This window comes from Lepus europaeus, chromosome 7, assembly GCF_033115175.1.
Source record: "Lepus europaeus isolate LE1 chromosome 7, mLepTim1.pri, whole genome shotgun sequence".
Classification (NCBI taxonomy): Eukaryota; Metazoa; Chordata; class Mammalia; order Lagomorpha; family Leporidae; genus Lepus; species Lepus europaeus.
In genome coordinates this window covers 15,894,893-15,910,644 of record NC_084833.1, presented here as the reverse complement: position 1 = coordinate 15,910,644, position 15,752 = coordinate 15,894,893, and the positions used below count along the sequence as shown (strand labels likewise).

At 36.6% G+C, this 15,752-nt stretch overlaps 1 protein-coding gene across 1 annotated transcript; it reads left to right on the top strand.

Annotated features, from left to right (window-relative positions):
- Positions 1-10,018: 10,018 nt before the first annotated feature.
- On the top strand, positions 10,019-10,954 carry LOC133763664 (olfactory receptor 5L1-like). Its single transcript, XM_062197460.1, has one exon. The coding sequence runs from the start codon at positions 10,019-10,021 to the stop codon at positions 10,952-10,954; it is 936 nt and encodes a 311-aa protein (XP_062053444.1).
- The last annotated feature ends 4,798 nt before the right edge of the window (positions 10,955-15,752 follow it).

Sequence of the window (15,752 nt, the reverse complement as noted above, 5' to 3'; positions counted from 1 at the left end):
GGATATTATTGTAGTGGATGTTATCCCTGACATCCACTATGATTACCCATATAAATATCTATAAAAATAATGTTTAGAAATGTTGATTTTAAAGATTTTTTTAAATCTAATAGAGTGAATGTTGAGCCACCGAATGGAGATGAATTTGGCTTCAAAATGCCAAGCTTAGTTCTGCCTTTCAGCAATTTTTCTCATCCTTAATATTTCATTTGTAAAATTGGGATAATGTGTTTTAGCTTATAATCTGATTGTGATGATTTTTTTTAAAAAAATCACATATGTATCATGTGAGAAACCTCATACAACTCAATTCCCCTTCTTTTATGATATCAGAAGCGGAGTAGATTCTCAATAAACATATGAATCTCTGTTATAAAAGAGCAAATAGCAGTTACATGCCTTCAAGAATGTGAAATCCAGTGTTGGTGGCATGGTAATAAGGTGAGCATTGTGTAAAACAGAAAATTATAGAGGTTTAGAGAGAAGAGAAAATTCAAATTCATTTAGAGGTGTCAGAGTGATGTCTTCATGTAAAAGATAATCTTTGAACTTGGCCTTGGAAAAGAGAATGTGTAGAGTTTTAGGAAACACATTATAGTGAAGATGGATCCTAGGATAAAATGATGAGTAAACTCAAGGATGTAAGAATATAATATTAACTCAAAGGTACAAGAAATATTTTATTAACTTATTGGGGTACAATGTGTGTGTGTTATATTGTGTATGCAGGATACATGGCATAAAGAGAAATGTGAATAAGTTATGATCTAAATCTTGAACACATTTTGAGGGATCTTCAGTGTGCTGTATCTATAACAGACACAACCAGAGGTTTAGAAAATCTTATACTCAAAATCAAGTATGATAGATGCCTACTCAAGCTGTTTTTTCATCCTATGAAGATGTCACAAATAACAGTATTTTAAAACCTTTTTTTTTTTGCCATAGACATAATATTTGAATCAATATCTGAAGTTGCACTGACTTTAAAAAAAATTTTAGACTGTTTAAGTAGTGGAAACTTATTACCTATGTAAATTTATTCAAAATAAGAAGAAAATTAATTAATTTTCTATGCCATTTCCAATTTAACACCAGGTTTTTTTTTTTTCATTTCCAATTATCTTTATATACAGAAGATCGATTCAGTATATAATTAGTAAAGATCTCATCAGTTTGTACCCACCCAGAAACACAAAGTGTAAAAATACTGTTTCAGTACTAGTTATAGCATCACTGCACATTAGACAACACATTAAGGACAGATCCCACATGGGATGTAAGTACACAGTGACTTCTGTTGCTGACTTAACAATTTGACACTCCTGTTCATAGCGTCAGTAATCTCCCTACGCTCTATTCATGAGTTGCCAGGGCTATGGAAGCCTTTAGAGTTCGCTGATTTTGATCTTATTCTGATAGGGTCATAGTCAAAGTGGAAGTTCTCTCCTCCCTTCAGAGAAAGGTACCTCCTTCTTTGATGGCCCCGTTAAATTGGAAATGGCATAGAAAATTAATTAATTTAAAAAAAAATATTATGTAGGATCTCTGTCTTTAATGTGCTGTACACTCTTATTTAATGCTATAACTAGTACTCCAACAGTATTTTTTTTTCACTTTGTGTTGCTATATGGGGGCAAACTGTTGAAATCTTTACCTAATATATACTAAACTGATCTTCTGTATATAAAGAGAATTGAAAATGAATCGTGATGTGATTGGAAGGGGAGAGGGAGTGGGAAAGAGGAGGGTTGTGGGTGGGAGGGAAGTTTTGGGAGGGGGAAGCCATTGTAACCCATAAGCTGTACTTTGGAAATTTATATTCATTAAATAAAAATTTAATAAAAAAAAGAAAGAAAAAAAATAAGAAGAAAATGAGACCTAGTTAACAGGATGGATCAAATACAAGATCTCCCTTATCTTAATAATATGCTTTCACTAGAACAACTTGAAAATCTTCTCCATTCAAATCAAACAATGATAAATATCATACAAAAATTATTTCTCATGTTTATTCATAAGCAAGAAAAATAATCTGAGGCAGAATTTCATATGGACTCAAAAAGTTATTTGAAATGTTCATATTTTGAGCTTATAATAATTATTTAAATATTTCATATACATTATTAAAGAGTTAATAAATACTAGTGCACACAGAAGATAAAGGTAAGAAAGAGTTTTTTACATCCTGAGTGATGAAGAAATGTTTTCTTGTTGTATTGACTTCTTTTCCTCCAACTAGTTAATCTTTCACACACATCTAACACTCATGCATTTACTTGTTTTGTTTAAAATTGGGAAATGATAAAAAGATTGGGAATGATTTATGTTAATTTAAAATAGAATCAACAATTGGTAGTTCTTTATATGAAATTTTCAATTACTTCTACTTTGTTTAGATTAAGGATAGTAACATTCAGAGGTATAAATAACACAAACTACTTAACTTTTATCTTAGCAACCTAAGGGTCATATATTTAAGTAATTTGATACAAGTTGTAAAACCAACTGTTGGCCGGCACACCGGGTTCTAGTCCCGGTCGGGGCGCTGGATCCTGTCCCGGTTGCCACTCTTCCAGGCCAGCTCTCTGCTGTGGCCAGAGAGTGCAGTGGAGGATAGCCCAAGTGCTTGGGCCCTGAACCCCCTGGGAGACCAGGAGAAGCATCTGACTCCTGCCTTCGGATCAGCGCGGTGCGCCGGCCATGCTGAAGGGTGAACCAATGGCAAAAAGAAGACCTTTCTCTCTTTCTCTCTGTATCTCTCTCTCACTGTCCACTCTGCCTGTCAAAAAAAAAAAAAAAAAAAAACTGTTGTCAGAATTAAGACCATCTTTTAAGACCCCAGCCATATGAGCGATCATATATATTCCACTAAGTAATGACATACAGTCTTGTATTCTTTCGTTTACAATTCCTTATACTTCAGATTCTATATCCTAATTTGATGACTTCTATGTAGCATAGAACTTATCTTCACAGTCTTTGCCATTTGCTTCCTAACTTGAAAGGTAAATAACCAAGAATTTAGATTTTTAGGTTGACATTTACAACACTTTTTTCACAAGTTTAAAATAGAAAAGATATAATTTACATTACATACAAATCATAAATCATTTAAAATACATAAATAAGAATATTTTTAAAGATATATTTTATTTATTTGAAAGACAGAGTTACTGAGAGAGAAAGAACCAGAGAGAGAGAGGTCTTACGTCCACTGGTTTACTCCTCAAATGGCTGCAAGGGCCCGAGATGAGCTGATCCAAAGGATTCAGGAGCTTCAGAGTTACACAGAAAGAGTTACCCAGAGAGAGAGGGAGAGGTCTTCCAACTGCTAGTTCACAACCCAATTGGCCACAACTGTTGGGGCTGCACCAATCTGAAGGCAGGAGCCAGGAGCTTTTTTTGGGTCTCCCATGTGGGTGCAGGGGCCCAAGGACTTGGGCCATCTTCTACTGCGTTCCCAGGCCATAGCAGAGAGCTGGTTTGGAAGCGGAGTAGTTGGGACTCAAACTGGCACCCATATTGGATGCCTGCAGGTCAGGGCTTCAACCAACTGGATTCAAATCAGTATCCTTGTGGGATACCTGCATTGCAGGTGGCAGCTTAACTCTCTATGCCACCACAACTGTTGCATTTATGGCTTTTTTAGACCAAGGAATTTGTGTGTGACTGGGTAGTTTACACATGTATGAGCTTTGGTCACTGGTAGCTTTGGGATCCGCAAGGAGGGAAGGCCTACACTTCCGGGAATGGAGAGGCCTACTTCCAGGGAAGAAAGTCCTTGTCAAGATCCCTGCGGGTGCCTAAAGGTCAACCAATGAGGATCAGACCCGCCACAACCTTTAACCCCCATGCCCTGAATCTACAAAATGAGCCCTCCCAATCTCTGACGCGCGACTTCCCTGGCCCCTGCTCTGTTTCTCTGTTGGGACCGGGGAACATCGCCCAGGAGCGGAGCCCCAATAAAAGCCTGTGAATTAATCGATTCGTCTGCCTGGGAAGATTGTTACGCACCAGACACCTTACAGGCACCTCATTTATGATGAATGGGGCCATGGTGATCTTCATATTTTAATAAAGATTCAAAGTACTAATAACTGCACTTAGAATAATAACTTGTACTTGGTTACAACTGTGAAAATGTGAGTAACTTTTATTACTTTTAGTAAATGGGGTTCATCATCCTCACTTCTTTCTGGTATTTCTGGGATAGCTTTAGCCCTCATGCCCTCCACAAAGTATCTGTAACAGAGAGTGAATAATAAGTCCCGTTTTTCTGTTTCCTAAGGCGATGTGAGTACTGGCTCATAGACGTGAGGCTGGAATGCAGCACGCAATACTCTGAGGTGCATCATGGACTCCCGATGGAACCATGCGTGATGATAATAAGGATCTCAAAGTGGAGAGTTTCACCCTGTGCTGGTTCCATCGTGATCCATAATTGACTCCCAAGATAGTGTGGTTTCCTTGATATCCCACAGAGATAAGTGGTTACTTTGGGAAGCTTGTTGAACAAGCCTCCCAAGAATACACACATGAACATAAAGCCTTAAACATTTTCCATCACAGCATCTTCAGAAATAGTAGAAACCACTGTTTCCCATAGGTTGGTTATCCCACACTTTGTTTTTAGTAATAGACTTGAATGATATTTTTTTGGAAACAGGAATGTTGTTCTTAAGTTTGTCATGGGGAAATTTATTCTAGGTAGAAGGAGGATTTGTGTAGTAGGGAGACTTGTTTTTAAATCTGTTTTCTTTCCTAATTAAAGAATATTTTGAGAATTCCATGACTTGAATATTCTTATGAAAATATTTTTCTCATTATATTTTTGGGAAAAATATGTATAGGAAACTGGAACAATTTAATCTGCAGAACCAAATATGTAACAATAGCTTTTTATGAGAGGGAAATCAGTGTGAACAAATTGGAATGAATGACCATTTTCTGTCTCCTTCCCCCTTTCTTCTTATCTCTTCCATGTAACATGGTAACCACTGCTGAAGATCTTACTGAGAGTCACCATGATGACTAGAGTGGCTGTAAAAGGGTGGCAGAACTATCTGTGAAGGTACAGGGATATGTGAACTCCCTCTGAAAACACAGAGCAAACGCGTTATTTTGACTTTGTACAGAAGACTTTGAAATGTCTCTTTATGGTAAGTTTCTCAACTATCGTGCTAATGGCATTTTAGTTCAGGTAAGGTTTTGTTGTGTGTGTTGAAGCTGGTGGTGGAGCCTGGCATGTGCATTTAGAGCATCTGGTAGCATCCCACATTAGATGTCAGTCACACTTTTTCTTTGTTATGACAATCAAAATGTCCTATTGCCTTTGGGTTCAAATTTATTCCTTGAAAGAAAGGAATGTTCTGTGGGCTATCCACAGACTGAAAACAAGAGAGTTTTCAGAACTATGTACCATTTAAAAACCGTCAAAAGATAAACAGCTTACTTTTCCTGGCCATTTGGAAAGAGAAAGTATTGTAATTATAGCGATTATTTGTTTTCAAAGTATTATGTGTTAATGTGTATATCATGTAATGATAATATACGTATCATCGATCACCATTTAGGTGATCCGTGAGGAAAATACCTTGTTCTGTTGGTCTCCATTCCCAATTATTTTTCCTCCAGAAATGCCTGACTGGTGCCCCTAGACTCATGGATGTGTCTATGAAGGGCCAAAGACAGAGAGTGAATGAGAGTGTCTCATTCTCCTCTTGTACTTGCTGTGTGTCAAGGCCTTGAATATGTGTGTCTTTCATTTTGAAAAAAAAAAAAAAAAGTCTCATTCTCCTTTCCTACTCTACTCCATGATACTTTTATTCTGTGAGAATTCAGGTAAATTTATAGATTACATTTTAGAAAATAATGGGAATGCTTTGATGATTAAATTATATACAATGCTTTTTGTTGTACACATAATGTACCTGTACAATGTGGCCTTCTTTTTCTAGATTTTCTACCACCATCATTTTTTCTGCCATTAAACATAAGTAAAATTATTATTTTAAAGATGCTTAGTTTCTAGCAAGTATTTGTATATATATAAATACAGAGCTCATTTCTGAATGTTAACATCACATATAATGTTTCAATGCAGCAGTGGACATTTTAAATAATTTCTTTTGTATTTCTTAATCAATTATTTACATAGATTAATAGCAATAAACTGATTCACCAAATAACCACAAATTGTTATGTGAAGTTTGTGTGTAGGAATATACAAACCATGAGTGGTCTGAACAATGAGTCATACTAAAGAGTATAATTTACAAAATAACGATGTCAATTTGAGAAAAATGTTAGTATTGAGTATAAAATTTATTTTCTTCAACTAAAATATTTCAATAAAATGTAAACATTGTGAGTTAATAATCCCAGTTATATTTTTTATCACTTTAGGGGAAAGTTCAGGGTAAGGTAATAGATGTGTTAAAATTATTTTCCTTTTTTAAAAAAAAATTATGTATTTATCTGAAAGTCAGTTTTTCAGAGAAAGAAAGGGAGAGACAGAGAGAAAGATATTCTGCCAGATGGTTCACTTCCCAATTGGCAACAGTTCCAGTGCTGGGGTGATCTGCTGCCAGGAGACAGGAGTTTCTTCTGAGTCTCCCAGATGGATGGCAGAGGCCCAAGGACTTGGATCATCTTCTGGTGCTGTCCTGGGCAAATTAGCAGGGAGCTGTATTGGAAGTGGAGTGGCTAGGACATAAACCAGAGCCCATAAATCATCCTGGCACTATAAGTAGAAGCTTAACCCGGTATGCACAGCACCAACCTTAAAATTATTTTTTAGGTACTAAATACTTGGAGTATTGCTTAAAGAGTCTGCCAGGGAAAAAAGATTTTAATTTTACACAGCAAGAAGGCTAATCAAATTATTCATTGATCTCTTTAATAGGGGAGTAATGTTAGGCTTTAAATTTTAAATAAATTAATTGAATAATTATATACTTTTACCTTCTTTGTCAAAGACTAGTTGGTTTTACATGTATGGATTGATTTCTGGGGATTTTATTGTATTCCATTGGTATACATGTCTATTTCTGTGCCAGTACCAGACTGTTTTGATTATAACTGTCCCATAGTATGTCTTGAAATCTGATCTTGTGATGGCTCTGGCTTTGTTTGTGTTGTTTAAGATTGCTTTAGCTATTCAGGGTCTCATATGCCTCCATATGAATTTTCACATTGTTTTTTCTAGATATGAGAAAAATGTCATTGGTGTTTTGATTGGGATCTGGTTGAATCTGTAAAGTACTTTCAGTAGTATGAACAGTTTGATGATATCAATACTCCCAGTCCACCAACATTGAAGATTTTTTACATTTTTTGTATTGTTTTATATTTCTCCTTTCTTTCTTCCTTCTTTCCTTCTTTCTTTCCTTCCTTCTTTCCTTCCTTCCTTCCTTCCTTCTTTCCTTCCTTCCTTCCTTCCTTCCTTCCTTCCTTCCTTCATTCCTTCCTTTATGTATCTTTAATTTTTTTTTGTAATTTTCATGGTAGAGATCTTTCACCTAGTTGGTTAAGTTTATTCCAAGGTATTTAAATTTTTTAGCTATTGTGAATGGGCTGATCTTACAAATTCTTTGTTAGTCATGTCCTTGTCTATGTATACAAAGGTTATTGATTTTGGGGTGTTATTTTTATATTTCACAACTTTACCCAGCTCTTATAAGTTCCAAAAGCCTCTTAGTTGAGCCTTTTGGTTTCCCTATATATATACATATATATGTGTGTGTGTGTGTGTGTATATATATATATATATATATATATATATATATCATATCATCTGCAAATAGGGATAATTTGACTTCAACCATTGAAACTTCTATCTCTTTATTTTTTTTCTTCTCTAATGGCTTGGCTAAAACTTCAAGGAATATATTGAATAACAGTGGTGAAAGTGGGCATCCTTGTCTGGTTCAGAACTTAGTGGAAATACTTCCAACTATTTCCCATTCAATATGATGCTGGCTGCCAATACCTGGAGAAAGGATAGTCTGTTCAGCTAATGGTGCTGGGAAAACTGGATCTCCACATAGAGAAGTATGACATAAGATCCCTACCTTACATCTTATACAAAAATCAACTCACAATAGATCAATGATCCACATAAATGATCTGATATCACTAACTTACTAGAACAGAACACTGGGGAAACTCTTCAAGACATTGGCATAGGCAAATACTTCTTAGAAAAGACCCCAGAAGCATAGGATATCAAAGTAACAATAGACAAACGAGGTTACGTCAAGCTAATAAGCTGCTTCACAGTAAAAAAAAAAAAAAAAAAAAGCACTCAACAAAGTTAATTAGTAAGCATTTGAAAAACTGGAAGAAAATATTTGCAATCTACGCAACTGATAAAGGATTAATATCCAGAATCTATAGAGCTCAAGAAACTCAACAATCATAAAAATTAAAAAAAATACTAGTTAAGAAATGGGCAAAAGACTTGAAAAGGCATTTTTCAAAGAGGAAATTCAAATAGTCAACACACACATACACACAGATACAGAGCACAGGATCATTAGTCATCAGGGAAATGCAAATAAAAACCAAAATGTGGTTTCACCTCATACACGTTTGAATGGACCACACACAGAAATCAAAAAACAATACCTGCTCGTGAGGCTGTGAGAAAAAAAAAAGCTCCCAAACCTACTGTTGGTGGAAATGCTGGCTAGTACAGGCATTGTGGAAGACAATACGGAGTTCCCTCAGAAAGCTGAAAACAGATCTATCATATGACCCAGCCATCCCACTCTTAGGAATTACCCAAATGAAATGAAATCAGCATATGGAAGAGTTATCTGTACCTCCATGTTTACTAAAGATCAATTCACAATAGCTAAGATATGGAATAAACCCAGATGCCCATCAAGTGATGACTAGATGAAGAAAATGTACATATACAGTATGGAATATTATTCAGCTGTTAAAAGAAGGAAATATTGTCTTTCATAACAAAGTGTATGCAACTGTAAATCATTATTCTTACTGAAACAATTCAGTCCCAAAAAATAAACATCATATGTTTTGTCTGATCTCTGGTAACCAATAGGGTACCAGAATATAATGTATAGTTATTTCCTTTGCAAGGCTGCATAAAATTATTCCTGTGCATAAACTGCTGAGAGGAAATGACTTACAGCCAAAATGAACTTGATCAATCTTTTATACCTGCACAGGGTATATTTAGATGTCACATTATCATTGGATATGTTTCATTGAAAGAAATCGTGAAAAACTAATTGATCAAAAAAACTGTATATGAGTGAAATGATCATTTATTCATTCAATTATTGTTTGTAGTTGTTCTGTAATTCCCACTAAACTTGGGTCCTTTTGCTTTTTGCTTGTTAAATTTCCTATTCAATGAAGTATTACATCTTTTCTATTTTAATGCATTTTTAAAGTGTTGCCTTAAAAACTAAAAAAAGAAAAAAGGTAGAAGAAAGGATGGAGGAGAGTAGTTAGGAAAGGAATATAGTTGTATTCTTACTTGTATCTACAAACTACAGTGGACCTGCTAAAATTAAAGTTAAAAATTAAAAAGGAAACATTTGCCTAAGTTATAAATTGTGCTAAAGTTCTAAAGTCAAAAAGGGTGTTTGTCAGTTTTGCTACAAATACAGTCTTTGTCAGATTTCATTTTAAAAGATTACATATTTTTAAATATTAATGATTTTTCATGATCTCTGAATGAAACTCTGGGCTTTTTGCAAAAAGAAAGTAAAAGGTAAGTTTATCAAAAAATGGCCCAAAATTTTGAGATAAAAGCATTGTTTTTTCATCATAGGCATTTTCATGAAACTTTGCCACTCTTGTACAATGTCTACATTTTGCCTATTTTTGTATTAAAAATATCCTGTTTATATACTAGAAAAGTTAACTAATTTACTTCTCCTTTTGTCTTATTTTAGGAGAGTGTCTAAACTAAATTTTAGATCATAAAATGGAGGGTAAACTTTAGATTTCTATTGCAGCTAACATATAAAGTGGGAACATGGTTGAGGAAAACTGCACCGCGGTGACAGAGTTCATTCTCCTGGGATTATCAGACATTCCTGAGTTGAGGGTCTTTCTCTTCCTGGTGTTTCTTCTCATCTATGGAGTCACGGTTTTGGCCAACCTGGGCATGACTGCACTGATCCAAGCCAGCTCTCAGCTTCACACTCCCATGTACTTTTTCCTCAGCCATTTATCCTTCGTGGACTTCTGTTACTCCTCAACCATTGTGCCAAAGATGCTGACAAATATCTTCAACAAGGACAAAACCATCTCTTTCCTTGGCTGTATGGTGCAATTCTACTTGTTTTCCACTTGTATAATCACTGAGGTCATCCTGCTGGCGGTGATGGCCTATGACCGCTTTGTGGCCATCTGTAACCCCCTGCTGTACATGGTCATCATGTGTCAGAAGCTCTGTGTGGAGCTGGTTTTTGGCTGCTACCTCTGTGCTTCACTGTGTTCCCTGATCCACTTGTGCTTAGTTTTTAAGATCCCATCCTATAGGTCAAATGTGATTAATCACTTCTTCTGTGATCTACCCCCTCTCTTAAGTCTCGCTTGTGATGATGTCACTATGAATGAGTTGCTTTTGTTCACCGTGGCCACATTCAATGAGTCGATTACTATTGTGGTCATCCTCACCTCCTATTTGTTCATTCTCATCACCATCCTGAGGATGCGCTCTGCAGAAGGAAGACGCAAAGCCTTTTCCACCTGTGCCTCCCACCTCACAGCTATTGTTGTTTTCCATGGTACAATCCTCTCCATTTATTGCCAGCCCAGTTCAGGCAACAATGAAGATATTGGCAAAGTGTCCTCTGTGTTCTACACAGTAGTGATTCCCATGCTGAACCCCTTGATCTATAGCCTGAGGAATAAGGATGTGAAGGAAGCTTTCAGGAAACTGGTGGGCTCCAGACTATGTCTCTAGGGAATATTTTTTTTTCTTTTTATTTATGTATTTATTTATTTGATGTGAACAGTAAGAATCTCTAATTAAAGGGTGAATCTTCTTATTCCCTCTTCTTTTTGCCTTTTTAATAGGTAAGCGTAGATTTGAACACATTTCCAAGTTTAAAGCCCATTTCTTTGCTTTTCTTCAATACATTGATACAGATGATAGTGCTATTCAAGCACACACATTTAGTTACCTCTACAACACTCATGAGTCTCATGAAACACTCCCAAAGTCACACTTCATTTCAGTATCTACTATAGAAACAATGCTTCTCTTCAAAACAGAATTGCTGTTGTGTTGTAATGAAGATCACAGTGTAGTCCAACAGTGTACGCCCAGAATGAGGATTTCATACACAAATGCAGTTTCTTACTCATTTGTTTTCTTTTGTTTCTTTATGTTTACTTATTTTATTTTCTCTTTATCAGATTTTGTAGTTGTTTTTCAGTTTCTAGTGTTCTTTAAAATTTGGATCCTACATTGTTTGATAAATGGAGAATATTAATAATAGCGATACACACACAGGAGCTTTGAATATATCCTAGAATATAACTACTTCCACTTCATTCTGTCTCTCCTTTTCTGACCTCATAGCTAATTCAGAACAGTTGTTGAAGAACAGCATTTCTGACTCATCTTCATTCTAACTCTATCATCATGGGTAAAGAGTTCACTGAAACTTGTAAGAGGATTTGTCACATCTCTTCATCTTCCTTACATATGTTTTATGAAATGACCTCTCGTCCCCATTTTTTCCATGTAAATAAACCGCATCCCTTCATTCAGTCCTCATTCACATGTACCACTAATGCTTTATTTGTAGTTCTGCTATTATTTAAATCAATTCATAAGTTTCATGCACTTGTTGAAATGAAGCTTCTCTCCTTGGATGTATATAGTGTTGGAAAACTAACAGATTTCAGTTTATGAAAACAAGAATGATGCTTTGATCTTTTTTTAAAATTTTTTTTGACAGGCAGAGTGGACAGTGAGAGAGACAGAGAGAAAGGTCCTCCTTTTTCCGTTGATTCACCCCCCAATGGCCGCTGCAGCCGGTGCGCTACGGCCGGCGCACCACGCTGATCCGAAACCAGGAGCCAGGTGCTTCTCCTGGTCTCCCATGCTGGTGCAGGGCCCAAGCACTTGGGCCATCCTCCACTGCACTCTCGGGCCATAGCAGAGAGCTGGACTGGAAGAGGAGCAACTGGGACAGAATCCGGCGCCCCGACCGGGACTAGAACCCAGGGTGCCAGCGCTGCAAGCAGAGGATTAGCCTATTGAGCTACGGTGGCGCTGGCTGATCTTGATTTTTAATTGGGTGAATATTACCTATTTCAACTCCAGTCATCCTCCATTTTGACAAAGGTTAAAATTGCTAACATCATGGACTTTTGCTGAGATTAAATTTTCAAAATGCTTATGTACTCATTGACACTGAGGAGATACTTACTCTGTGTACAAATGAAGCCATGAAGTGAAGAGTTATTTAGTCATTTTTCTGGTTTACCATAAATGGAACATGACAAGTTCTCGCTATTTTTCTTTTTTATTAAATGGGAGAATATATAAGTACTGGTGAATTAAAGATATGGAATTATTAAATGAGTCTAGAGCACATAGGATCTATTAATAATTTTGAATTGGCTCTGCATTATCCTACAGTATCATAAGATTTCTACCAATGTGGTCCACTTAAGAAAAAAAAATCCTCAGAAGGATTTAATATAAGAAATGTTAGATATTAGAGGACTGAGGGAATATACAGATTTATTAATTGAAGGACTGTTAACAGCAGGATGTAGCCATGGCTTTTGATGTTGGTGATCAATAGGAAAGAATCACTGTCAGTCAGAACCTCAGAGTTAAGAAGACCCACTCCATTCAGCTGCTTTTAATCTGCTGGAGAAGACACACAGCTCTCAGGGTTTCTGTGCCTCTGACACTAGGTCAGGATTTAGCACTTTTCAGGCATTGCTGATTGCCTTCATAAATGCCAATGGGACCATGCCAATGCTACACCTACTTCTGAAGAAAGCATCATAACTAATTAAAAGACGGCATTAAATATTTTGTACCTGGATTCACAACAATGGAAAATTAAAAGTATAGCTATTCCTTTGTTTTCCCTTATTTCCTTCTTTATTTTTTTAACTTTTATTTAGTGGATATAAATTACCAAAGTACAGTTTATGGATTAAAATGTCTTTTTCCCCAAAAAAACTTCCCTCCCACTCGCAACCCTCCCATCTCCTGCTCCCTCTCCCATTCCATTCTTCATCAAGATTCATCTATTATCTTTACATACAGAAGATCAATTTAGTATATATTAAGTAAAAATTTCATCAGTTTGCCCCCACACAGAACACAAAGTGCAAAATACTGTTGGAGCACCAGTCATATCATTAATTCACATTGAACGACACATTAAGCACAGAGATCCTACATGAGGAGTAGGTGCACAGTGACTCCTGTTGTTGACTTAACAATTTGACACTCTTGTTTAAGGCATCAGCAATCTCCCCAAGCTCTAGTCATGAGTTGCCAAGGCCATGGAAGCCCCCTGAGCTCTCCGACTTTGATCTTATTTTGACAAGGGCATAGTCCAAGTGGAAGTTCTCTCCTCCCTTCAGAGAAAGATACCTCCTTCTTTGATGGCCCGTACTTTCCACTGGGATCTCACTCACAGAGATGTTTCATTTAGGTTTTTTTTTTTTTTTTTTTTTTTTTTTGCCAGAGTGTCTTGGCTTTCCATGCCTACAATACTCTCATGGGCTCTTCAGCCAGATCCAAATGACTTAAGGGCTGATTCTGAGGCCAGAGTGCTGTTTAGGCAATCTGCCCTTCTCTGAGTCTGCTGTGTATCCCGCTTCCCACGATGGATCATTCTCTCCCTTTTTGATTACATCAGTTAGTATTAGCAGACACTAATCTTGCTTATGTGATCCCTTTGACTCTTAGACCTATCAGTATGATCAATTGTGAATTGAAATTGATCACTTGGACTAGTGAGATGGCATTGGTACATGCCAGCTTGATGGGATTGTATTTGAATCCCCTGGCACATTTCTAACTTCACCATTTGGGGCAAGTCCGATTGAGCATGTCCTGAATTGTATATCTCCTCCCTATCTTATTCCCACTCTTATATTTAACAGGGATCACTTTTCAGTTAAATTTAAACACCTAAGAATAATTGTGTGTTAATTATATCATTCAACAAATAGTATTAAGTAGAACAAAAAAATACTAAAAGGGATAAAGTATTAAATTACACATCAACAATCAAGACAAGGGATGATCAAGTCACTCTTTCTCATAGTGTCCATTTCACTTCAACAGGTTTCCTTTTTGATGCTCAGTTAGTTGTCACCGATCAGGGAGAACATATGATATTTGTCCCTATGGGTCTGGCTTGATTCACTCAGCATGATGTTTTCCAGATTCCTCCATTTTGCTGCAAATGACTGGGTTTCATTGTTTTTGACAGCTGTATAGTATTCTATAGAGTACATGTCCCATAATTTCTTTATCCAGTCTACTGTTGATGGAAATTTGGGTTGATTCCAGGTCTTAGCTATTGTGAATTGAGCTGCAAAAAACATTAAAGTGCAGATAGCTTTTTTGTTTGCCAATTTAATTTCCTTTGGGTAAATTCCAAGGAGTGGGATGGCTGGGTTGAATGGTAGGGTTCTATTCAGGTTTCTGAGGAATCTCCAGACTGACTTCCATAGTGGCTTAACCAGTTTGCATTCCCACCAACAGTGGGTTAGTGTCCCTTTCCCCCAACATCCTCGCCAGCATCTGTTGTTGGTAGGTTTCTGAATGTGAGCCATTCTCACCAGGGTGAGGTGAAACCTCATTGTGGTTTTGATATACATTTCCCTGATTGCTAGTGATCCTGAACATTTTTTTCATGTGTCTGTTGGTCATTTGGATTTCCTTTTTTGAAAAATGTCTATTGAGGTCCTTGGCCCATCTCTCAAGTGGATTGTTTGTTTTGATTTTTTGGAGTTTCTTGATCTCTTTGTAGATTTTGGTTATTAACTCTTTATCTGTAGCAGAGTTTGCAAATATTTTTCCCATTCTGTTGGTTGCCTCTTCACTTTCCTGACTGTTTCTTTTTCAGTACAGAAACTTCTCAATTTGAGGAAATCCCAAATGTTAATTTTGCTTTGACTGCCTGTGCTTCCGGGATCTTTTCCAAGAAGTCTTTGCCGGTGCTAATATCTTGCAGGGTTTCTCCAATGCTCTCTAATAATTTGATGGTGTCGGGTCATAGATTTAGGTCTTTAATCCACGTTGAGTGGACTTTTGTGTAAGGTGAAAGGTAGGGGTCTTGCTACATGCTTCTGCACATGGAAATCCAATTTTCCTAGCACCATTTATTGAATAGACTGTTCTTACTCCAGGAATTGGTTTTAGATCCTTGATCAAATATAAGTTGCCTGTAGATGATTGGCTTGATTTCTGGTGTTTCTATTCTGTTCCATTGGTCTATCCATCTGTTTCTGTACCAGCACCATGCTGTTTTGATAACAACTGCCCTGTAGTATGTCCTGAAATCTGGTATTGTGATGCCTCCGGCTTTGTTTTTGTTGTACAAGATTGCTTTAGCTATTCGAGGTCTCCTGTGTATACATATGAATTTCAGCATCATTTTTCCAGATCTGAGAAGAATATCTTCTGTATTTTGATTGGTATCACATTGAATCTATAAATTGCTTTTGGGAGAATGGGCATTTTGATGATATTGATTCTTCCAATCCATGAG

Excerpts from the sequence above, each read along its gene's own strand:
- LOC133763664 (XM_062197460.1), top strand. The coding sequence starts at position 10,019 with ATGGTTGAGGAAAACTGCACCGCGGTGACAGAGTTCATTCTCCTGGGA.